This window comes from Podarcis gaigeae (genome assembly GCF_964106915.1).
Source record: "Podarcis gaigeae genome assembly, chromosome: 8".
Lineage (NCBI taxonomy): Eukaryota > Metazoa > Chordata > Lepidosauria > Squamata > Lacertidae > Podarcis > Podarcis gaigeae.
The window spans coordinates 82,162,807-82,179,378 of record NC_139684.1 but is presented as its reverse complement, the minus strand read 5'-3'; the positions used below and the strand labels follow the sequence as shown (position 1 = coordinate 82,179,378).

The following is a 16,572-nucleotide window of genomic DNA, read 5'->3' as shown; positions in this document are numbered from 1 at the left end:
GTGGCTGACTCTGGGATTGCGGCACTCATCTCGCTTTATTGGCCGAGGGAGCTGGCGTACAGCTTCTGGGTCATGTGGCCAGCATGACAAAGCCGCTTCTGGTGAACCAGAGCAGCGCACGGAAACGCCGTTTACCTTCCCGCCAGAGCAGTACCTATTTATCTACTTGCACTTTGACGTGCTTTCAAACTGCTAGGTTGGCAGGAGCAGGGACCGAGCAACGGGAGCTCACCCCGTCGCGGGGATTCAAACCACTGACCTTCTGATCGGCAAGCCCTAGGCTCTGTGGTTTAACCCACAGCGCCACCCGCGTCCCTTATTCAGCATACATCAGGACAAAAGGAAACATGTCTGATCTCCTTTGTGTCCAAAGCAAGCAGCTAAAGCAAAAGCTAAACACAAACGGAAGTTCCCAGCAAGCTGTGCTGGAGTGTAAACAGACATGTGACATACAACAATTCCACATGTCTGTTCTTAAGGTGGCACGGAATTTCCCAACAGTTATCACTAGAAAGCATTCCAGCCCTTCCAAACCCGGCGATCATTGGAAGTAGGAGAGCAAAGGACTTGGAGACATATGGCCCTAAGTGGCAACCATGGGGGGGGGGTGCTGCTGACGAATGAGGAAGTAGGAGAAAAGGGGGCTGGAGATTTACCGGAGCAACACCATTACTCCAAGAGGCTGCATCTCTAAGCCTCTCACTGTGAATATTGAATAAACAACATTGGTAAGAACTCTCCTTTCTCTTATCCATTCCTGGCAACCTCTTGTAGGGGGTTGGATCCTCTGAAGCCTGACACTAACTGGTGAGGAAACCCTCCCCAGAGCCCAAAGAGGATGTCCTCTTCGGGCTCTGATGAGGGTCTCCTCATGAGCCAGGAGGCCTCTCCAGGGTGCTCCATTTCCGGGTTCCACTTCCGGGTTCCTAGCACTGCATGTGTTGCATGCAAATGGAGCATGCATAAATGGGGAGAAACCTGCGCAGCAAAAGGGGAGATTGTTTTGAAAATCACTGGGTTGTATTGCAACGTAGCACCGTGTGAACGTATCAGTGCGAGGGTTTCTGTTTCCGCAAGAGAATGTTTCTCCTATCTTCTTCTTTGGTGATCCCTCGTAGCTGAGTAAGATCTTCCACAAACATGGTGAGTTCATAAGTGATTGTGGGGGCCGATTCCGGATCCACACGTCCTCCCACAGTGGAGACATAGGTTTCCAGGCAGAAGTTGATCACGCAAAGGGTTTGCCAAGCATGCCTTCCTCTTAGCACATTTCTCCCTTTCGTCCTGAGTTTGAGTGCAGGGGGGAAAGTGAGGAAGAGTCCTTGTGTTGTAAGCCAGAAAATAGCTTATCTCCTGAGTTTACGCCAATAAAACTCAGAAATGTAAGGAGTTAGGAGTCCAACGTTGTTTATTGCAAAGCAATAGGTTACAGTCGGATCATTCCACAAAACTGCAACCCCGCCCAGCGGTCCAGGCAGTAGTATTTATAAAATTTCAAACAAAGCATTTCAATTTTCACCAATCCTATACATCATTACCTCATTTCATGTTTAATACACATGTGCAATAAGCACTGGCAATTTCTGCTGATTAAGTTCTGATTCCCACTGTGTTCTGTTACACTCTGTTCGTGCGCATGTTGGGAACCTGTGTTACGGGTAGCCATTTGCACCATGTACCAACTTGTGTTTTAGCTTTTTTCTGTATCTTTGTGATTCACATATTAGCTGTATTTCTGCCCCAATTTGGGGGGTGGGGGTGGCAACTTGCAAAATCATCAGTTACATAAAGCAACAGGTTACCATAACTTCTCTATTAGAAGCACACTCAAGGATTTACAGGGGTACACATTATCACATTTATTGTCGCCCTTTGGGCCGCCACCACATTCCCCCTTTTCAAGCTTAAAGGTACGAGATTACCATATTTTTCACTCTATAAGATGCACCAGACCACAAGACGCACCTAGTTTTTGGAGGAGGAAAACAAGAAAAAAAAATATTCTGAATCTCAGAAGCCAGAACAGCAAGAGGGATCGCTGCGCAGCGAAAAGCGCAGAAGTTCTGGCTTCTGCGCAGAAGTTCTGGTTTCTGGGATAGCTGCTCAGCCTGCATTCACTCCATAAGACGCACACACATGTCCCCTTACTTTTTAGGGGGGGGGGAGTGAGTCTTATAGAGAAAAATTCGGTACTTGCACCATTCACCTTGACCCTCAGGTAACCCATCTTGACCCTCCTGAGGCAGTTGGTGGTATTGCAAAAATAACTGCTTTTGGGCTATATTGGAAAGCATGTTAGAAACCAAGTGACAGACTAAGGCAAGCAGACAAGGCACAAATACAATCAAGGCAAGGACCGCTAGGAAAAACATGGATGCTCCTTTTGCTAGGTCTGCCATCCATCCGGTCCCAAACAGATTAGACCAGCAATTGCTTAATGAGTTAGTATTCCAGACTTGTACTGGCACATGGGCTACTTTCCGAATATGGCACGAATTGCGCGGGGACTGACTGAGTGGGCGGCAGGGTCCACAAGGTTCGCAGGCCGGATTAACGAGCCCAGTGGGCCGTATCCGGCCCGCGGGCCTTAGTTTGACGACCTCTGGCGTAGAACAACCAGCCTCCGGTGTGTGGTTGTAGCAGAGGGCCATTGTCTCGTTGCCAGTGTCCTAACCCACACCGGGGCAGGGGTTCTGCCGGTGCAAAGTCAGTATTAAGTCAGCGTCTGGGTCCTAAGCACATGTCTAGGTGCCTACAGACCTTTTGATGCGAAAATGGTAAATCCAATTACCCTACTGATGTGCTCTGCAATGCAATAATGCCACCTTCTTCAGGGCCCATCCAAAAAGTTGAGAATCTCAGGGCACTCGTTCTTCCAATGACCTTCCTTCTTGCATAGGGCACACTGGTTGCGCCCCAGTCTCCCCCCTTTTCTCCTGGAGTTCCATGTTCCCCCACATCCTCACGATCTGGGGCTCCTACTGCAATTGCTGCTGCTAACAGCCTCGCCTTTTCCTGCAAACTATTCTTCATTTGCCTCCCTCATTCCACGTCACGTACACCTCCATTGCCACATCCAACAAATGTGCTATGCCTTTTCCTGCCTCTTGTTTAAGTCGTTCTGTGATATGCCGGGAGGGCATAGCTGTCAACCTTCCCTTTTTTTGTGGGAAATTCCCTTATTCCAGCGCCGCTGCCTGCTGCTATCCCGGATTGTTATATATCCCGTAGACCAGTGTTTCCCAACCTTGGGCCTCCAGCTGTTTTTGAACTACAATTCCCATCATCCCTGACCACTGGTCTTGCTAGCTAGGGATGATGGGAGTTGTAGTCCAAAAACAGCTGGAGGCCCAAGGTTGGGAAACACTGCTGACTGTCCCCAGGACAGGTGAGGCTGCTGATCCCTTATTTTCGAGGCTGATGTTCCCTTATTTTCAAATCTGAAAATTGACAGCTATGAGGGAGGGGCTCCTTGGCCTTCCGGCATTTTGCTGTGTGGCAGGTGCCCAAGACAAAATACACAAAGCAGTGAGAAACTTGTAGGTCAGGCCTCTCATATCTAGGCAGCATAATTCAGTGAAAAACCTGCCAATAAAGCACTCAATATATATAAAAAAAGTTTGTTAGAGAAGACCTCTCAGCCCCCAGCTTGCCCCCCTTCTGAGGCAGAGGGCCTGAGCAACAACCCAGGCTTCCCCACTTTTTTCTGGGAGATAAGGCCTGGGAATAAAAAAAATACAGTGGTACCTCAGGTTACATACACTTCAGGTTACAGACTCCGCTAACCCAGAAATAGTACCTCGGGTTAAGAACTTTGCTTCAGGATGAGAACAGAAATCGTGCGGCGGCGGCGGTGGGAGGACCCATTAGCTAAAGTGGTACCTCAGGTTAAGAACAGTTTCAGGTTAAGAACAGACCTCCGGAACGAATTAAGTACTTAACCCGAGGTACCACTGTATATGCAAGGAACAAGCAGGGAAAGAAAAATAAAATAAAATTCTAACTGCTAGCAAGGGAACACACAGTTCTTTTCCCAACAAAATGTACCTTACACCCTCACACAGGGTCACACTCTCACCTTCAATGCAAACACCTGGGGCTGTCCCTTGCACCCCCTCGGCCAGGCCAGGCCCATGTAAAATCCAAGGCCCAAACTGAAATACCCCCTTGCCCGCAGCCTGTACAGTCAGTCTCCTCCCTCAAGGGGCCAGGCGAACAGGAGCCGCAAAGGGATCAGAAGGCATGCTCCCATGCAAAAGAGGCAAAAAGACCAAAAGCCATTCTCCCATGCCAAGGAGAGGAAAGGATCCACAGCCATCAAAACAAAACAAAAAGGTGCAACTTGCCATGAGGCCTAAGGTGCTGTAGGCTGAGCCTAGTCCATGCCAGGGAATCATTGGCCCGCGTCCCCAGATCCGGAGAGAGAGCAAAGAAAGCACCAGGAAAGATTCTTCTTTGGAGGAAAGAGTTTATTATCTGTGCACAGAGACAGCCAGCCGAATCACCTCTGGAAAACTGGCTGCAGCGAAATACGCCTTTGCATACATTCTTATACCTTGAAGAAGCTCCCTCCTTCCTCCCAAACGCCCACTAAGAAAAACTCCCCAATCGGCTGGAAAGTTTTCAACTTGTTTCTCTAATATATAATGGCATATCTATATTCTAAGCAACCCCTAAACAGCCCCTATTCTTGCTAAGCGTCCTGTCTCCTCTGCTATCTTGCATTCCTAAAGTAGAAAGCGAGATGGTTATTTCTGGCTCACAGTCTTCTTTGTGTGTTTCTTATCTTGCATTCCTAAAATAGGAAAGCGAGGGGCCCTTTTTACAGGTCTGATTATTTCTTGCTAGCTGCTAGCTAACCATATTTTGCAGAAATCAAATTAGCTTAGAAATTTACTTAGATCCAAGGTACAGAGAATGGAGAAAATCCTTCTTAGGTACAAGGTACAAGATATAGAGAGCATATAGAAAGCAAGCAACCCTTGCCTCTCCCTTCACTCCCTCCTCTTCTTTTGAACAACCTAATACTTAGGTTCGTTCTGGGGCAGGGGTCTATATTCTCTCATGAAAGCAATCACGCGAGGTCCCATCATGCGAGACATCATCTTCTCCATCATATTTTGCATACATTGCATCAAGCAGGGAGACTGCTGCTAAAACTCTAGCCTGGTGAGGAGTCAAATGCCCAATGGGGTGATCCCCTTCCCAAATTATTGTAAGTCTCACTCTGTCCCTATACTGTGGTAGGATATTCTCAGGTGGGTGAGTTCGTAGAGCAGGTACGTTGGGAGCGCTGCCCGCGGGCGCCCCTCCCATCCAATTCTTCAGCCGTGCGTAGAGGTATCAGCCTCCGGAGTGATACCAGCAGGGCGGTCGTCTACCGGGCGCCTGGAGATGGTCAGCCGAAGGGAGTTATCTGGATCTGGTGTTACTGTCCAGTCGGAAATGGCTTTCTTCACTCGAGTATGGTGGACCCACGGGGTGATGCCGGCAACCTTCACAGCAGTAGGTGTGGAGAGTAGCACAGTGTAAGGTCCCCTCCAGCAGGGCTGTAAGGGGGCTCGCTGCCAGTCTTTCACCCACACTTCGTCACCTGGCTCGAACTGATGGAACGGTTCAGTTAACACACATAGGGTGCGAGCCTGGGTCCACCTATTGAGACGAGAGAAAACTTGGGAGAGTGACTGTACATAGTTATTCAATTGCACATCTTGGCTAGCATATGGAGTTAACATTCTAACATATGGAACTGGTCTCCCAAACATAACTTCAAAAGGCGACAAATGGGTCCGTTTTGACGGGAGACTGCGGACCCTGAGTAACGCCAAGGGCAACATGGTCACCCAATTAGACCCGGTCTCCTGTGCCAGCTTGGACAGCTGATTCTTTAGAGTTCTGTTCATTCTCTCTACTTTTCCAGAACTCTGGGGTCTATAAGCAGTATGCAGCTTCCAGTTGATCTGGAGCGCTTTTGCCAGTCCCTGTAGGACTGCATGAACAAATGCTGGTCCATTGTCAGATCCTATGGACCTTGGCAGTCCATAGCGAGGGATGATTTCCCTAAGCAGGCACCTGGTTACTTCAAATGCCTTTTCAGTCTTTGTGGGCCATGCTTTGATCATCCGGTGTAGGTGCTCACTGCTACCAGCAGGTAGCGGTGCAGTCCACAACGGGGTAATTCAGTAAAGTCCACGACAAGATCTTCCATAGGTGCAGTTCCACTGTGCTGAATCCCTGGGGGAGCCAGTGGTCCGGCTCTGGGATTATTCTTTTGACACAGCAGGCATTTCCTGGAGACCTGGGCTGCCAGTTGGTAGAGGTGGGCTATATAGAAGCATTTTTCCAGCTGCTTGGTTGTAGCATCTGGTCCTATGTGGGTTGAATCTTCTGGGACCAGTGCTCCAATAACCGAGGCGGGGGCCAGTTCTTGGGCTGCTTCCTTGGCTACTCTGTCTGCCAATCGGTTTCCTCTGGCCACTTCCCCTGGTCCAGTCTTGTGTCCATAACAATGGATAACTGCCACTGCCTCGGGCTCCCATACAGCATCCAGAAGGTTCAATAAGGCTTGTGGGTGGGCCACCTGGTTTCCTCTGGAGGTAAGCAAACCTCTTTCTTTCCATAAGGCTCCATGGGCATGTAAAGTCAGGAATGCATACTTAGAATCTGTATAAATGTTTATCTTCTGTCCCTTTGCCAGGCTCAGGGCTCTGGTAAGCGCAGTTAACTCTGCCAGCTGGGCCGATGTTCCAGGTGGGAGTGACTTTGCTTCGATCACCTGGTCTTCCAGGGCTACTACTGCATAGCCTGCTTTCCGCTGTCCAGTCTCAACAAAGCTGCTTCCATCTACAAACCATGAAGGCCAATGGGGGTTTGCCTCATCTTTTAGGTCAGGTCTGCTGGAATATACTTCATCCATCACTTCAATGCAATCGTGCATCTGCTCCTCACCTTCTCCTACCGGCAACAGGGTAGCTGGGTTGAGGGCGGTGGTAACCTGGAACTTCAAACGCGGGTGCAACAATAGCATCTGGCACTTTCTCATTTTTGCTTGGGAGAGGAAATAGGTACCCTTCATGTCAAGCAGGGCTGGGACTGCATGCGGGGTCACACAAACAGTGTCTTGGCCAAAGGTAAATTTGTCTGCTTTGTTCAGTAGGGTGGCTACTGCCACTATTGCTCTCATGCATGGCGGTAAACCTTGTTCTGTAGGCGTCAGGCGCTCAGATAGGTATGCCACGGGTTGCTGCCAGCTTCCCAATTTTTGGTATAGCACTCCCTTTGCTGTTCCCTGGTCTTCATCCACAAATAGGGAGAAAGGCTTCTCAGGATTTGGGATGCCCAGCGCTGGTGCTTGCTGCAATGCCTTTTTCAGATCCTTGAAGGCATGCTGTTGCTCTTCTCCCCACACAAAGGGGTCCTTTTCAGTTCCTCTGGTTGACTCATGCAGAGGCTTGGCAATTGTGCTGTAGTCTGGTGTCCATATTCTACCGAATCCTGCTGAGCCCAAAAAGCCGCGAAGTTCCCTGCGATTCTTTGGCTCTGGAATCTGGATGATGGCTTGCTTCCTTTCTTCCCTTAGGGTCCGTCGCTGATGGGATATATCAAATCCAAGGTATTTCACGGTGGGTTGACTTGGGGGATAGGATATTGGTTCACAGCCACAGGGTTGGCGAATAGCTTGGGCTTGACTATTATAGGTGGGATGTTCTTTGCCATTCCGGGCGGGTTGCTTTCTGCCCATACACCAGGGTTAACTTCTTGCAGGAGGTCTTCTGGAATAATCCCCTCCTCTTCTTTTGTCATCATTAAGCGCCAGTGTTCCCTCATGGGTACCTCTAAGGAAAACTCTCCTGCTTGCCCTGTAGTCATTGTCACTTCTCCTGTCGGTTGGAAGGAAATCTGGGCTTGCAATTTTGATAGCAGGTCTCGGCCCAATAATGGGATGGGACACTCTGGTATATACAAAAACTTGTGTTGGACCACTTGACCGCCCAGGCGACAGGCAACAGATTGCAAGAAGGGGGCTCTTTGTGATTTGCCTGTAGCTCCTATTATGTTGATTGTTTGCTTGGTGGGCTTGGACACTGGTACTGGCAAAACAGAGTGGGCAGCTCCTGTGTCAACCATGAAGGGGATGGTTCGGTTCCCTGTTTGTATTTTGACCATGGGCTCACGGGAACCTAAATCAGCTGGGCCCGGTCTGTCCTAGTATTCTTCCTCCTCCTCTCTCAGGCTCATCGCGGCGGGCTGTCTTTGGGCTGGAGGGTGCCAGGGAGGTCCCTGTCCACGTCCTCTATCCCTGCCTGTATTTGCCGATGTCCAAGGTCTCAGTTCTTGTCCAGGTCCCACGGGGATTGGCCTGGGATTCGCTCTCCTCGTCCTCTTCCACCTGAGTGAGCCTGTGGGCATTCTCTTTTCCAGTGCCCTTCCTGCCAGCAGATGGCGCACTGGTTCCTCCCCAGACGGCCTTGCCCTCCTCCCCGGGCACCTCCTCTTTCCTGAGGGGTGGGTGCGGTAGCCTGTAGCACTATCAACTTCTTTGCTTGGTACTTCTCCTTTTTCTTTTGTGCCTCCTCCTCCCTCTGATTATCTCTCTAACCTTCACAAAGTTGGTGGGTTTCCTAGCTGCCCTTCTCATACCGTTTAACACATTCTGGCGGTAGGTAGTGAGGGTGTTCTGGCCATCAACAGTCTGATAATTCCAATCTGCACTTGAAAAGGGTATATGCTGGACCGTGTAGGTCCGTTCTGCTGCTGCTCCATTAGCCCCTGGAGGTCCTGGTGGGTCATAAACCCTTCTGAGGGGCATTACTCCGGCCCCACCCTTTTTCTGTGCCTCATGGGACTTATGGAAGGCTGCCCTGGTTGCTGCTTCTATCCATTCCCTCTGCCATTTCTTCCCTTGTGTTGAGGAGCATCCTGCTGCAGCCAACACATGGGGGCTAACATCCACTTTTTCTGCATAGGGTTGTACATACTGTTGCAATCTCAAAGACTGATACTGAGTCCACTCTCTCCCCTTCTTTGCTAACTCAACCAATCCCTTTACAAATTCCTCATCATCCTCTTCTTCCTCTTCTGATTCATCAGCCTTAGGGGGTTCAGGCTGGGGGCTAGCTCCTCCCGGGGCCTGGGGACCTGGGTCCAGGGGAGGGGCAGTTGGTGGAGCATAGGGTGGAGGTGGTTTAATGACTTCCCCCTCCTCTTCTTCTGGGTCTGGTATCACTGGGGGCCTCTCTGACCTCCCTGCCGGTCGAACTGTACAAACTGCACTTTGTGGGGCGTCGCCTCGGCAGGCTTTCAACCATGATGGGTTCTTTTCTACATTGGTTTTCCAAGTAGAAATGTAGGGGATCTGGTCTGGGTGGACGTTCAAGATATTTTGATACAGTGGGTTGATTAATTGCAAATCAAAGCTCCCCTCCGAAGGCCAGTTATGCTTTGTGGCTGCTTTCCAGTTGATTAAAAAGCATTCCAGAGGACTACATTGGCTTGCCCAGACCCCATTTTCAGATACCCTGCTCCTAACAGGTTGTAAATTCTTTCACACTCCACACACTACAGCCCTACAATCGCTCGGCCAAGGGGGGCACTAAGCCCCGGCCCACACTTGACAATTCAGTCACTAGGGTATCTGACATGCAACATACAACATACAAAACACATCAATATAATTTCAACATGTAACACACTAAACACATACAACATACAAAACACATCAATATAATTTCAACATGTAACACACTAAACACATACAACATACAAAACACATCAATATAATTTCAACATGTAACACACTAAACACACCAAAATAACTTCAGCATGCAATACACAAAACACACCAAAATAATTTTAGCATGCAATACACAAAACACAGAAAAATAATTTTCCCCTCTGTTTCCCCCCCCTTTTTTTTTTAAAAACCAACAACCAACCATAACCGGCAGCGCTTAGACTTCGACCGGGGCCCAGCAGACCCTTAGCTGCTTTTTCTGGGCACAACAACCAACCATAACCGGCAGCGCTTAGACTTCGACCGGGGCCCAGCAGACCCTTAGCTGCTTTTTCTGGGCACAACAACCAACCATAACCGGCAGCGCTTAGACTTCGACCGGGGCCCAGCAGACCCTTTGCTGCTTTTTCTGGGCACAAAACCCTGGCGGTACTCTACTACACGACCAGGTGAGGCTGATCAGGCCTCCCTCTTTTCCGGCAGCGCTTAGACTTCGACCGGGGCCCAGCCCTTTCCCTTGGGCTTACCGTTTTCTGCTGCAGATTCCCCTCCCTGGCCAGTCCTCTTTCCTCCCTCGACCTGGGTCCTTGCTCTGGAGCGGTGTGGCTGGCTCCCCCCACAAATTGGCAGGGTGCGCGTGGAGCGTGCAACCGCCGACCAGAGCTGTCCACCTGAGGTCGAGCCTGACTCTCCCCAGTCCTCTGGGGTGGGGCAAATTCCCGGTCAGGGAACCAAGATGTAGGCTGAGCCTAGTCCATGCCAGGGAATCGTTGGCCCGCGTCCCCAGATCCGGAGAGAGAGCAAAGAAAGCACCAGGAAAGATTCTTCTTTGGAGGAAAGAGTTTATTATCTGTGCACAGAGACAGCCAGCCGAATCACCTCTGGAAAACTGGCTGCAGCGAAATACGCCTTTGCATACATTCTTATACCTTGAAGAAGCTCCCTCCTTCCTCCCAAACGCCCACTAAGAAAAACTCCCCAATCGGCTGGAAAGTTTTCAACTTGTTTCTCTAATATATAATGGCATATCTATATTCTAAGCAACCCCTAAACAGCCCCTATTCTTGCTAAGCGTCCTGTCTCCTCTGCTATCTTGCATTCCTAAAGTAGAAAGCGAGATGGTTATTTCTGGCTCACAGTCTTCTTTGTGTGTTTCTTATCTTGCATTCCTAAAATAGGAAAGCGAGGGGCCCTTTTTACAGGTCTGATTATTTCTTGCTAGCTGCTAGCTAACCATATTTTGCAGAAATCAAATTAGCTTAGAAATTTACTTAGATCCAAGGTACAGAGAATGGAGAAAATCCTTCTTAGGTACAAGGTACAAGATATAGAGAGCATATAGAAAGCAAGCAACCCTTGCCTCTCCCTTCAGTGCAACTTACATAGACCAGAAGTGAGAAAACCCAAACCAAAGGTGCAACTTATGAATACTGCCCAGTGGCTGCCCCATTGTCTCTAGAAGGCAGGGTTATAAAGTCACCACTTCTAAATCTTGGGACTGAAGGTGCATTCACAGATACAGGTTCGTTGCTTGGTGACTGGAGCTCCAGATCACGGTTTGCATGTGAGTAAGGATGGATCGGAGTTGGCCGTGGCTCCCCCAATTTTCAGATGGTCATTTCAAAAGCGGCTGCCGAGTGGACATTCGTGGCTGCGCTGGCGGTGTCTCGTACGTGGCCTTGCTCGTCCACAAGCAGCTCCTCCCTCAAGAAAATTTCCATCTCCAGCTGCAACTCCTTCAGGTCCTGGATCTCCAACGCGAGGGTGTAGAGATGGCGGAAAAGCGCCTGGTCAGCCCGCCGCAATCTCAGCTGCACGGCAAAGAAAGCAATCATTTTCATTCTCTATCAATGTCCTGGCAATATAAGCACAACACACCATGCATTTAAAGCAATCCACCCCCACAAAGGATCATGGGAAATGTAGTTTAAGCCTCTTGCAGAGCTGCAGGCCCCAGCACCTTGAACAAACTACAGATCCCAGGATTCTTGGGGAGGACGTTCTTTAAATGTGCTTGCAAATGTCTGTTGTGTACATTGTCTGGAGAAGTTTTATCATGTACCCAGAAGCATCTTTAGCCCACATTGCTTACAATTTTGGGGTCTGACAGACCCAATTTGAGTCGTGTGACTCAAAATTGGTTAAGTTTTTGTTGTCTATATTTCAACAGTCCCAAAGTTTGAGAGTCAGTGGTGACCCAGACTTTGTTGCTGGTTGCGAAGGGCCCCCCATAACAATTCAAGCTTCAGGGCCCCCAAAATATAGGTCCACCACTGGCCAAGGTTCCTCACCAAGGCAAGACAGTTTACACCAATCCTGGCCCGACTGCTCTGGCTGCCCATTAGTTTCCGGGCCGAATTCAAAGTGCTGGTTTTGACCTATAAAGCCTTAAATGGCTCAGGACTGCGATACCTCAAGGGCTGCCTGTCTCCATGCATACCTACCTGGACCTTACGATTATCCTCTGAGGCCCTTCTTCGTGTGCCTCCTGCACGAGAGGTCTGGAGGGTGGCAACACGAGAACGGGGCCTTTCCTGCAGTGGCTCCCCATATGTGGAATCCTCTTCCTAGGGAGGCTCACCTGGCACCTTCATTACTATCCTTAGTTGCCAAGTGAAAACAATCCTCTGTAAGCAGGCCTTGGGCCTTGTAACTATTTGTGGCCCTTCAACTGTGTTTGGGGGGGGGCGTTATTGGTTTGTGTTTTGTGCTCTCATTTATTTATATTTTTGTATTTTTATGTTGTGAACCACCCTGTGATCTTCGGATGAAGGGTGGTAAAGGTAAAGGGACCCCTGACCATTAGGTCCAGTCGTGACCGACTCTGGGGTTGCGGCGCTCATCTCGCTTTACTGCCTGAGGGAGCCGGTGTACAGCTTCCGAGTCATGTGGCCAGCATGACTAAGCCGCCTCTGGCGAACCAGAGCAGCGCACGGAAATGCCATTTACCTTCCCGCTGGAGCGGTACCTATTTATCTACTTGCACTTTGGCGTGCTTTCGAACTGCTAGGTTGGCAGGAACAGGGACCCAGCAACAGGAGCTCACGACATCGTGGGGATTCGAACCGCGACCTTCTGATCGGCAAGTCCTAGGCTCTGTGGTTTAACCCACAGCGCCACCCACATCCCCATGGAGGGCGGTACAGTGGTACCTCGGGTTACATATGCTTCAGGTTACAGACTCCGCTAACCCAGAAATATTACCTCGGGTTAAGAACTTTGCTTCAGGATGAGAACAGAAATCATGCTCTGACGGTGTGGCGACAGCAGGAGGCCCCATTAGCTAAAGTGGTGCTTCAGGTTAAGAACAATTTCAGGTTAAGAACGGACCTCCGGAACGAATTAAGTACTTAACCTGAGGTACCACTGTATATACATTTAATAAACAACAACAACAACACAGTGTCCTCCATATCTTGTTGGACTCCATAAGAACAGCCTATTCAATCAGTGCACTAGGTAGTCCACCACCTTGTTCTCAACACTGGCATCCCAGGTGCCAATGGGAAGCTCTTACGCAGGACTATCATGGACAAGGACCCAAGAGTTGTGGTCCAACAGGCACCTGAAGGACATCTCCTGGCTTAAAGAGGGCCTCACCATTTCACCGTGCACCCAGGCGATCTTGTCTTGGAGGCCGGCGCAGCTCCCCTCAAGCTCTTGGGCTGCTTCCTGCTCTCCTTCCCCAGGCAGAGAAAATGAAGGCAAGCTAAGCTCTCGAAACACTTTAGGCAAGGGGGGCAAGCCTTTGAAGGGAGACTCCTCTTCGTTGCTCCAGATGTCCATTGGAAGGTTCTCTGCTCCTGGTTCATGACTCTCCCTGGAAAGTGGAAAAGACCCTGGTTAGTTTGCCCTAACAAGCTCCTCTCCCTGCTGGTCTCGCAGAACCAGGAGAGACATGAAAAGGGCGGAGGAGAGTTAGCATCATGCTGGCACAGTCTCTGAAGAAACACCATGCTTCATATGCAGCAGCACAACAAGACGCCGCCTTCTGCCCCAGCTGCAAGAAAACATGTCTCTCCTGCATCGGTCTCTACTGCCACAGTAGGCACTGCAACAGTCCAACAGCTTGACCTCACCCTCCATGGCACACTCCTCCAACGTCTCCTGAGACAGACAGACAGCAACAACCAACAAGCTTAAATCCGCAGGTCCTTTCTTTGTAAGATAGAAAGCTCCAACCCAAACAGGAGGCAGAAAAACTAAATGCAGAGTTCCAGTTCCCTCCAGGACTTAAAGAAGTAGTTCCAATAGCGTGACACCAGATACTGCTCCAAACGTCTGTCTGGATTTCTGAGCCGCAAAATGCAAACAAACAACAGCTGTATGTCTTCCAAACTTTTGTTGGTCGGCAACAGAGGGCATTGGTGCTCATAGACCTGCCATGTGGATGCCCCATACAAACTGGGAGAGCGAAGCATAACAGTTACACACTAAAGTTGTGCCTTTCCCCAGGAACCCTGAATTCCCAGCACCATTTTCAAGCTATAATTCTAAGGCACTGGAGGCTCATCCAATCAGGTGAATGGGGTACCGCCCCACCAACCTCAGTTGGCCCTCCGCCAGACCCCAACCTTCCTGCTTTCTTTATTACAATCTTTAGTCTCAGTCTTTAGTCTCAGTGTTGCCCCTTGTAGAATTCAGCTGCAAGCCAGGGACCCAAAGTAGAATTGGTTGGTTCTGCCTGTTGTTGTCTCTGGCACCACCTGCTGTTGACCTCCCCGCCTTTCACCCTATCAGTCCAAATGGACACCAGCCTACTACATCCTAAGGGTTCTTCAATCTATTGGAAATTAAACAGTTAAAATTATGTCAGGTAAGTCAGCTGCCTGTTCTACAGGTCTACTTGTTTGCCAACTGGGGTTGGCCGTTCCAACCTGTCCCATCGTTCACTCACCTTACCAGCCTCAAGTCGGCCTTCATCCTGGTGCGTCTTAGAGGGAGGTCTTCAGAGGGAGATGTAAAAAACAATAATCTTGATGGTGGAATGGCAGGAGATGCCTTCAAGGTAGACAGGAAGCTGCCTAGGAGCGGCGGTGGAAGCTTGAGGGTGCTGGGTGAATGCCGGCTGGTGTGTTGAAGCAAAAGGAATATGACTACCTAGTTCTTCTTCTGATTATTCCTGAAGACCCCTCAGCTCTGAGAGAATATGCAAAGCGGGATCAGGAGAGTGTGACACCTGAGCAGGTAAACATGGGGACTTGGAAGCCCCCAACCCATTAACTCCTTTCTTAAGTGGTTCAGGTGATCTTTGAAGCTCTTTATCTCCTTGCATTCCACAGCAGTCGCTGACACCAGAAATGCCACCCGAAAAGAGAGAGAAGAGAGGCTTGGAAGAAACACACCCAGCTCTGCAAGTGGCCAGCCGGGCTGTCAGTGCAAAGTCCGGGGTGCAGCTGGTGACGGAGCCTATTCATACGCCCTTGTTTTCTCTTTCTGCCCCACAAGGAACAGAAAGTCCTGTCAGGGCATTAGGCTGTGAGAGCGCAGGACACGCCCTCGCAATCCAGAACACACAGATACTGTACACACACAGACAGGAGAAGGAAGTAACATATCATCACACATAATTAACTGAAAGGAATTCAGGATGTGATGATGCCAGAGCGCTAGATAGAGATGTTTGCTTTTAAGGTCAAGGTAGACTCAGAGGGCGTGAGTCGACTGTTAGTCATAGCATGATGGAGTGCTCCCATTCTCTCCTTACCTGATCTTTTTTGATCCCACCAAAACACCCACATTCACAGCACACAATTAAAGCACCATGATACCGCTTTAAACTGCCATGGCTTCTCCCAAAGGATCCTGGGATCCGTCGTCTGCTGAGAGCCCCCCCCCCCCCATTCTACTCTGAGTTCCCTGTGAAGAGGGGTTGGTTGTTAAACCACTCTAGAAACAGGGGAATAAGGGAGCTTTGTAGCTCTCCTAACAACTCTCTGCACCCTTAAAAAACTACAGCAAACTCCCAGGATTTTTTGAAGGAAGCCATGACTCTTTGAAATAATGTCATAGTACTTTTTAATGGCATGACTGTGCCCACAGTAAGAGTGGCTGAAATCATGATCTCCTCCCCTCCCCTTGATTTATATATACCGTATTTTTCGCTCTATAACACGCGCCCAACCATAACACTCACGTAGTTTTTAGAGGAGGAAAATCCGTAGGCATGCCACCCGTAGGCATTCCCTCCATAACACGCACAGACATTTCCCCTTACTTTCTGGGAGGAAAAAAGTGAGTGTTATGGTGCAAAAAATACGGTATATATATAAATTCTGCGAACCTCCGCAGGTTCCCCTAAGTCTGCAGAAACCTCTTGCACCTCTCTGTTGCGGGTATTTAAGTATGAGCACCTGAAAGATTTGTTAAGATTAGTATTAGTATACAGGTAAACTCGCCATACATTTAGAGCAGTTAACATATTACAGTGGTACCTCAGGTTAAGTACTTAATTCGTTCCAGAGGTCTGTTCTTAACCTGAAACTGTTATTAACCTGAAGCACCACTTTAGCTAATGGGGCCTCCTGCTGCTGCTGCGCTGCTGGAGCACGATTTCTGTTCTCATCCTGAAGCAAAGTTCTTAACCTGAAGCACTATTTCTGGGTTAGCGGAGTCTGTAACCTGAAGCGTATGTAACCTGAAGTGCATCTAACCCGAGGTACCACTGTACTTTAAACAACCATGGCTCCCCTCCAGGAAAACCTAGGAACTGTCGTTTGTTATGGGTGCTGAGATTTGTTAGGAGAGCTACAATTCTCAGAGGTCCCTGCAGAGAGGGATTGATTCATAAACGACTGATAATTGTATCTCTGTGAGGGGGGTGGGGAAGTATCCTAACA

General features: G+C 49.3%; 1 protein-coding gene and 1 long non-coding RNA gene across 3 annotated transcripts in view; both read right to left on the bottom strand.

The window, feature by feature from the left end:
• Positions 1–16,572, bottom strand: part of LOC310851829 — a 305,116-nt gene that overhangs the window by 250,221 nt on the left and 38,323 nt on the right. The gene's annotated exons all lie outside the window — the stretch shown is intronic.
• LOC310851765 (uncharacterized protein) lies at positions 11,111–15,297 on the bottom strand. Of its 2 annotated transcripts, none has more exons than XM_083754443.1 (3): positions 14,631–15,297; positions 13,334–13,553; positions 11,111–11,544 (listed from the first exon to the last, which is right to left on the bottom strand). In XM_083754443.1, exons 1-3 carry the CDS (start codon positions 14,654–14,656, stop codon positions 11,341–11,343), a joined length of 450 nt encoding a protein of 149 aa, XP_083610569.1. In that variant the 5' UTR covers positions 14,657–15,297; the 3' UTR covers positions 11,111–11,340. The 2 variants fall into 2 exon arrangements, with proteins under 2 accessions (XP_083610569.1, XP_083610570.1); XM_083754444.1 differs by having other exon boundaries at positions 14,636–15,294.

What these genes read in the sequence shown, in the direction of transcription:
- LOC310851765 (XM_083754443.1), bottom strand. Translation starts at nt 14,656, where the DNA reads ATGAAGGCCGACTTGAGGCTGGTAAG. An exon ending in GCCGACTTGAGGCTGGTAAG is followed by an intron (nt 13,554 to 14,630) that starts GTGAGTGAACGA and finishes TCCACTTTCCAG; the next exon opens with GGAGAGTCATGAACCAGGAG. An exon ending in CCTGGGTGCACGGTGAAATG is followed by an intron (nt 11,545 to 13,333) that starts GTGAGGCCCTCT and finishes TTTGCCGTGCAG; the next exon opens with CTGAGATTGCGGCGGGCTGA.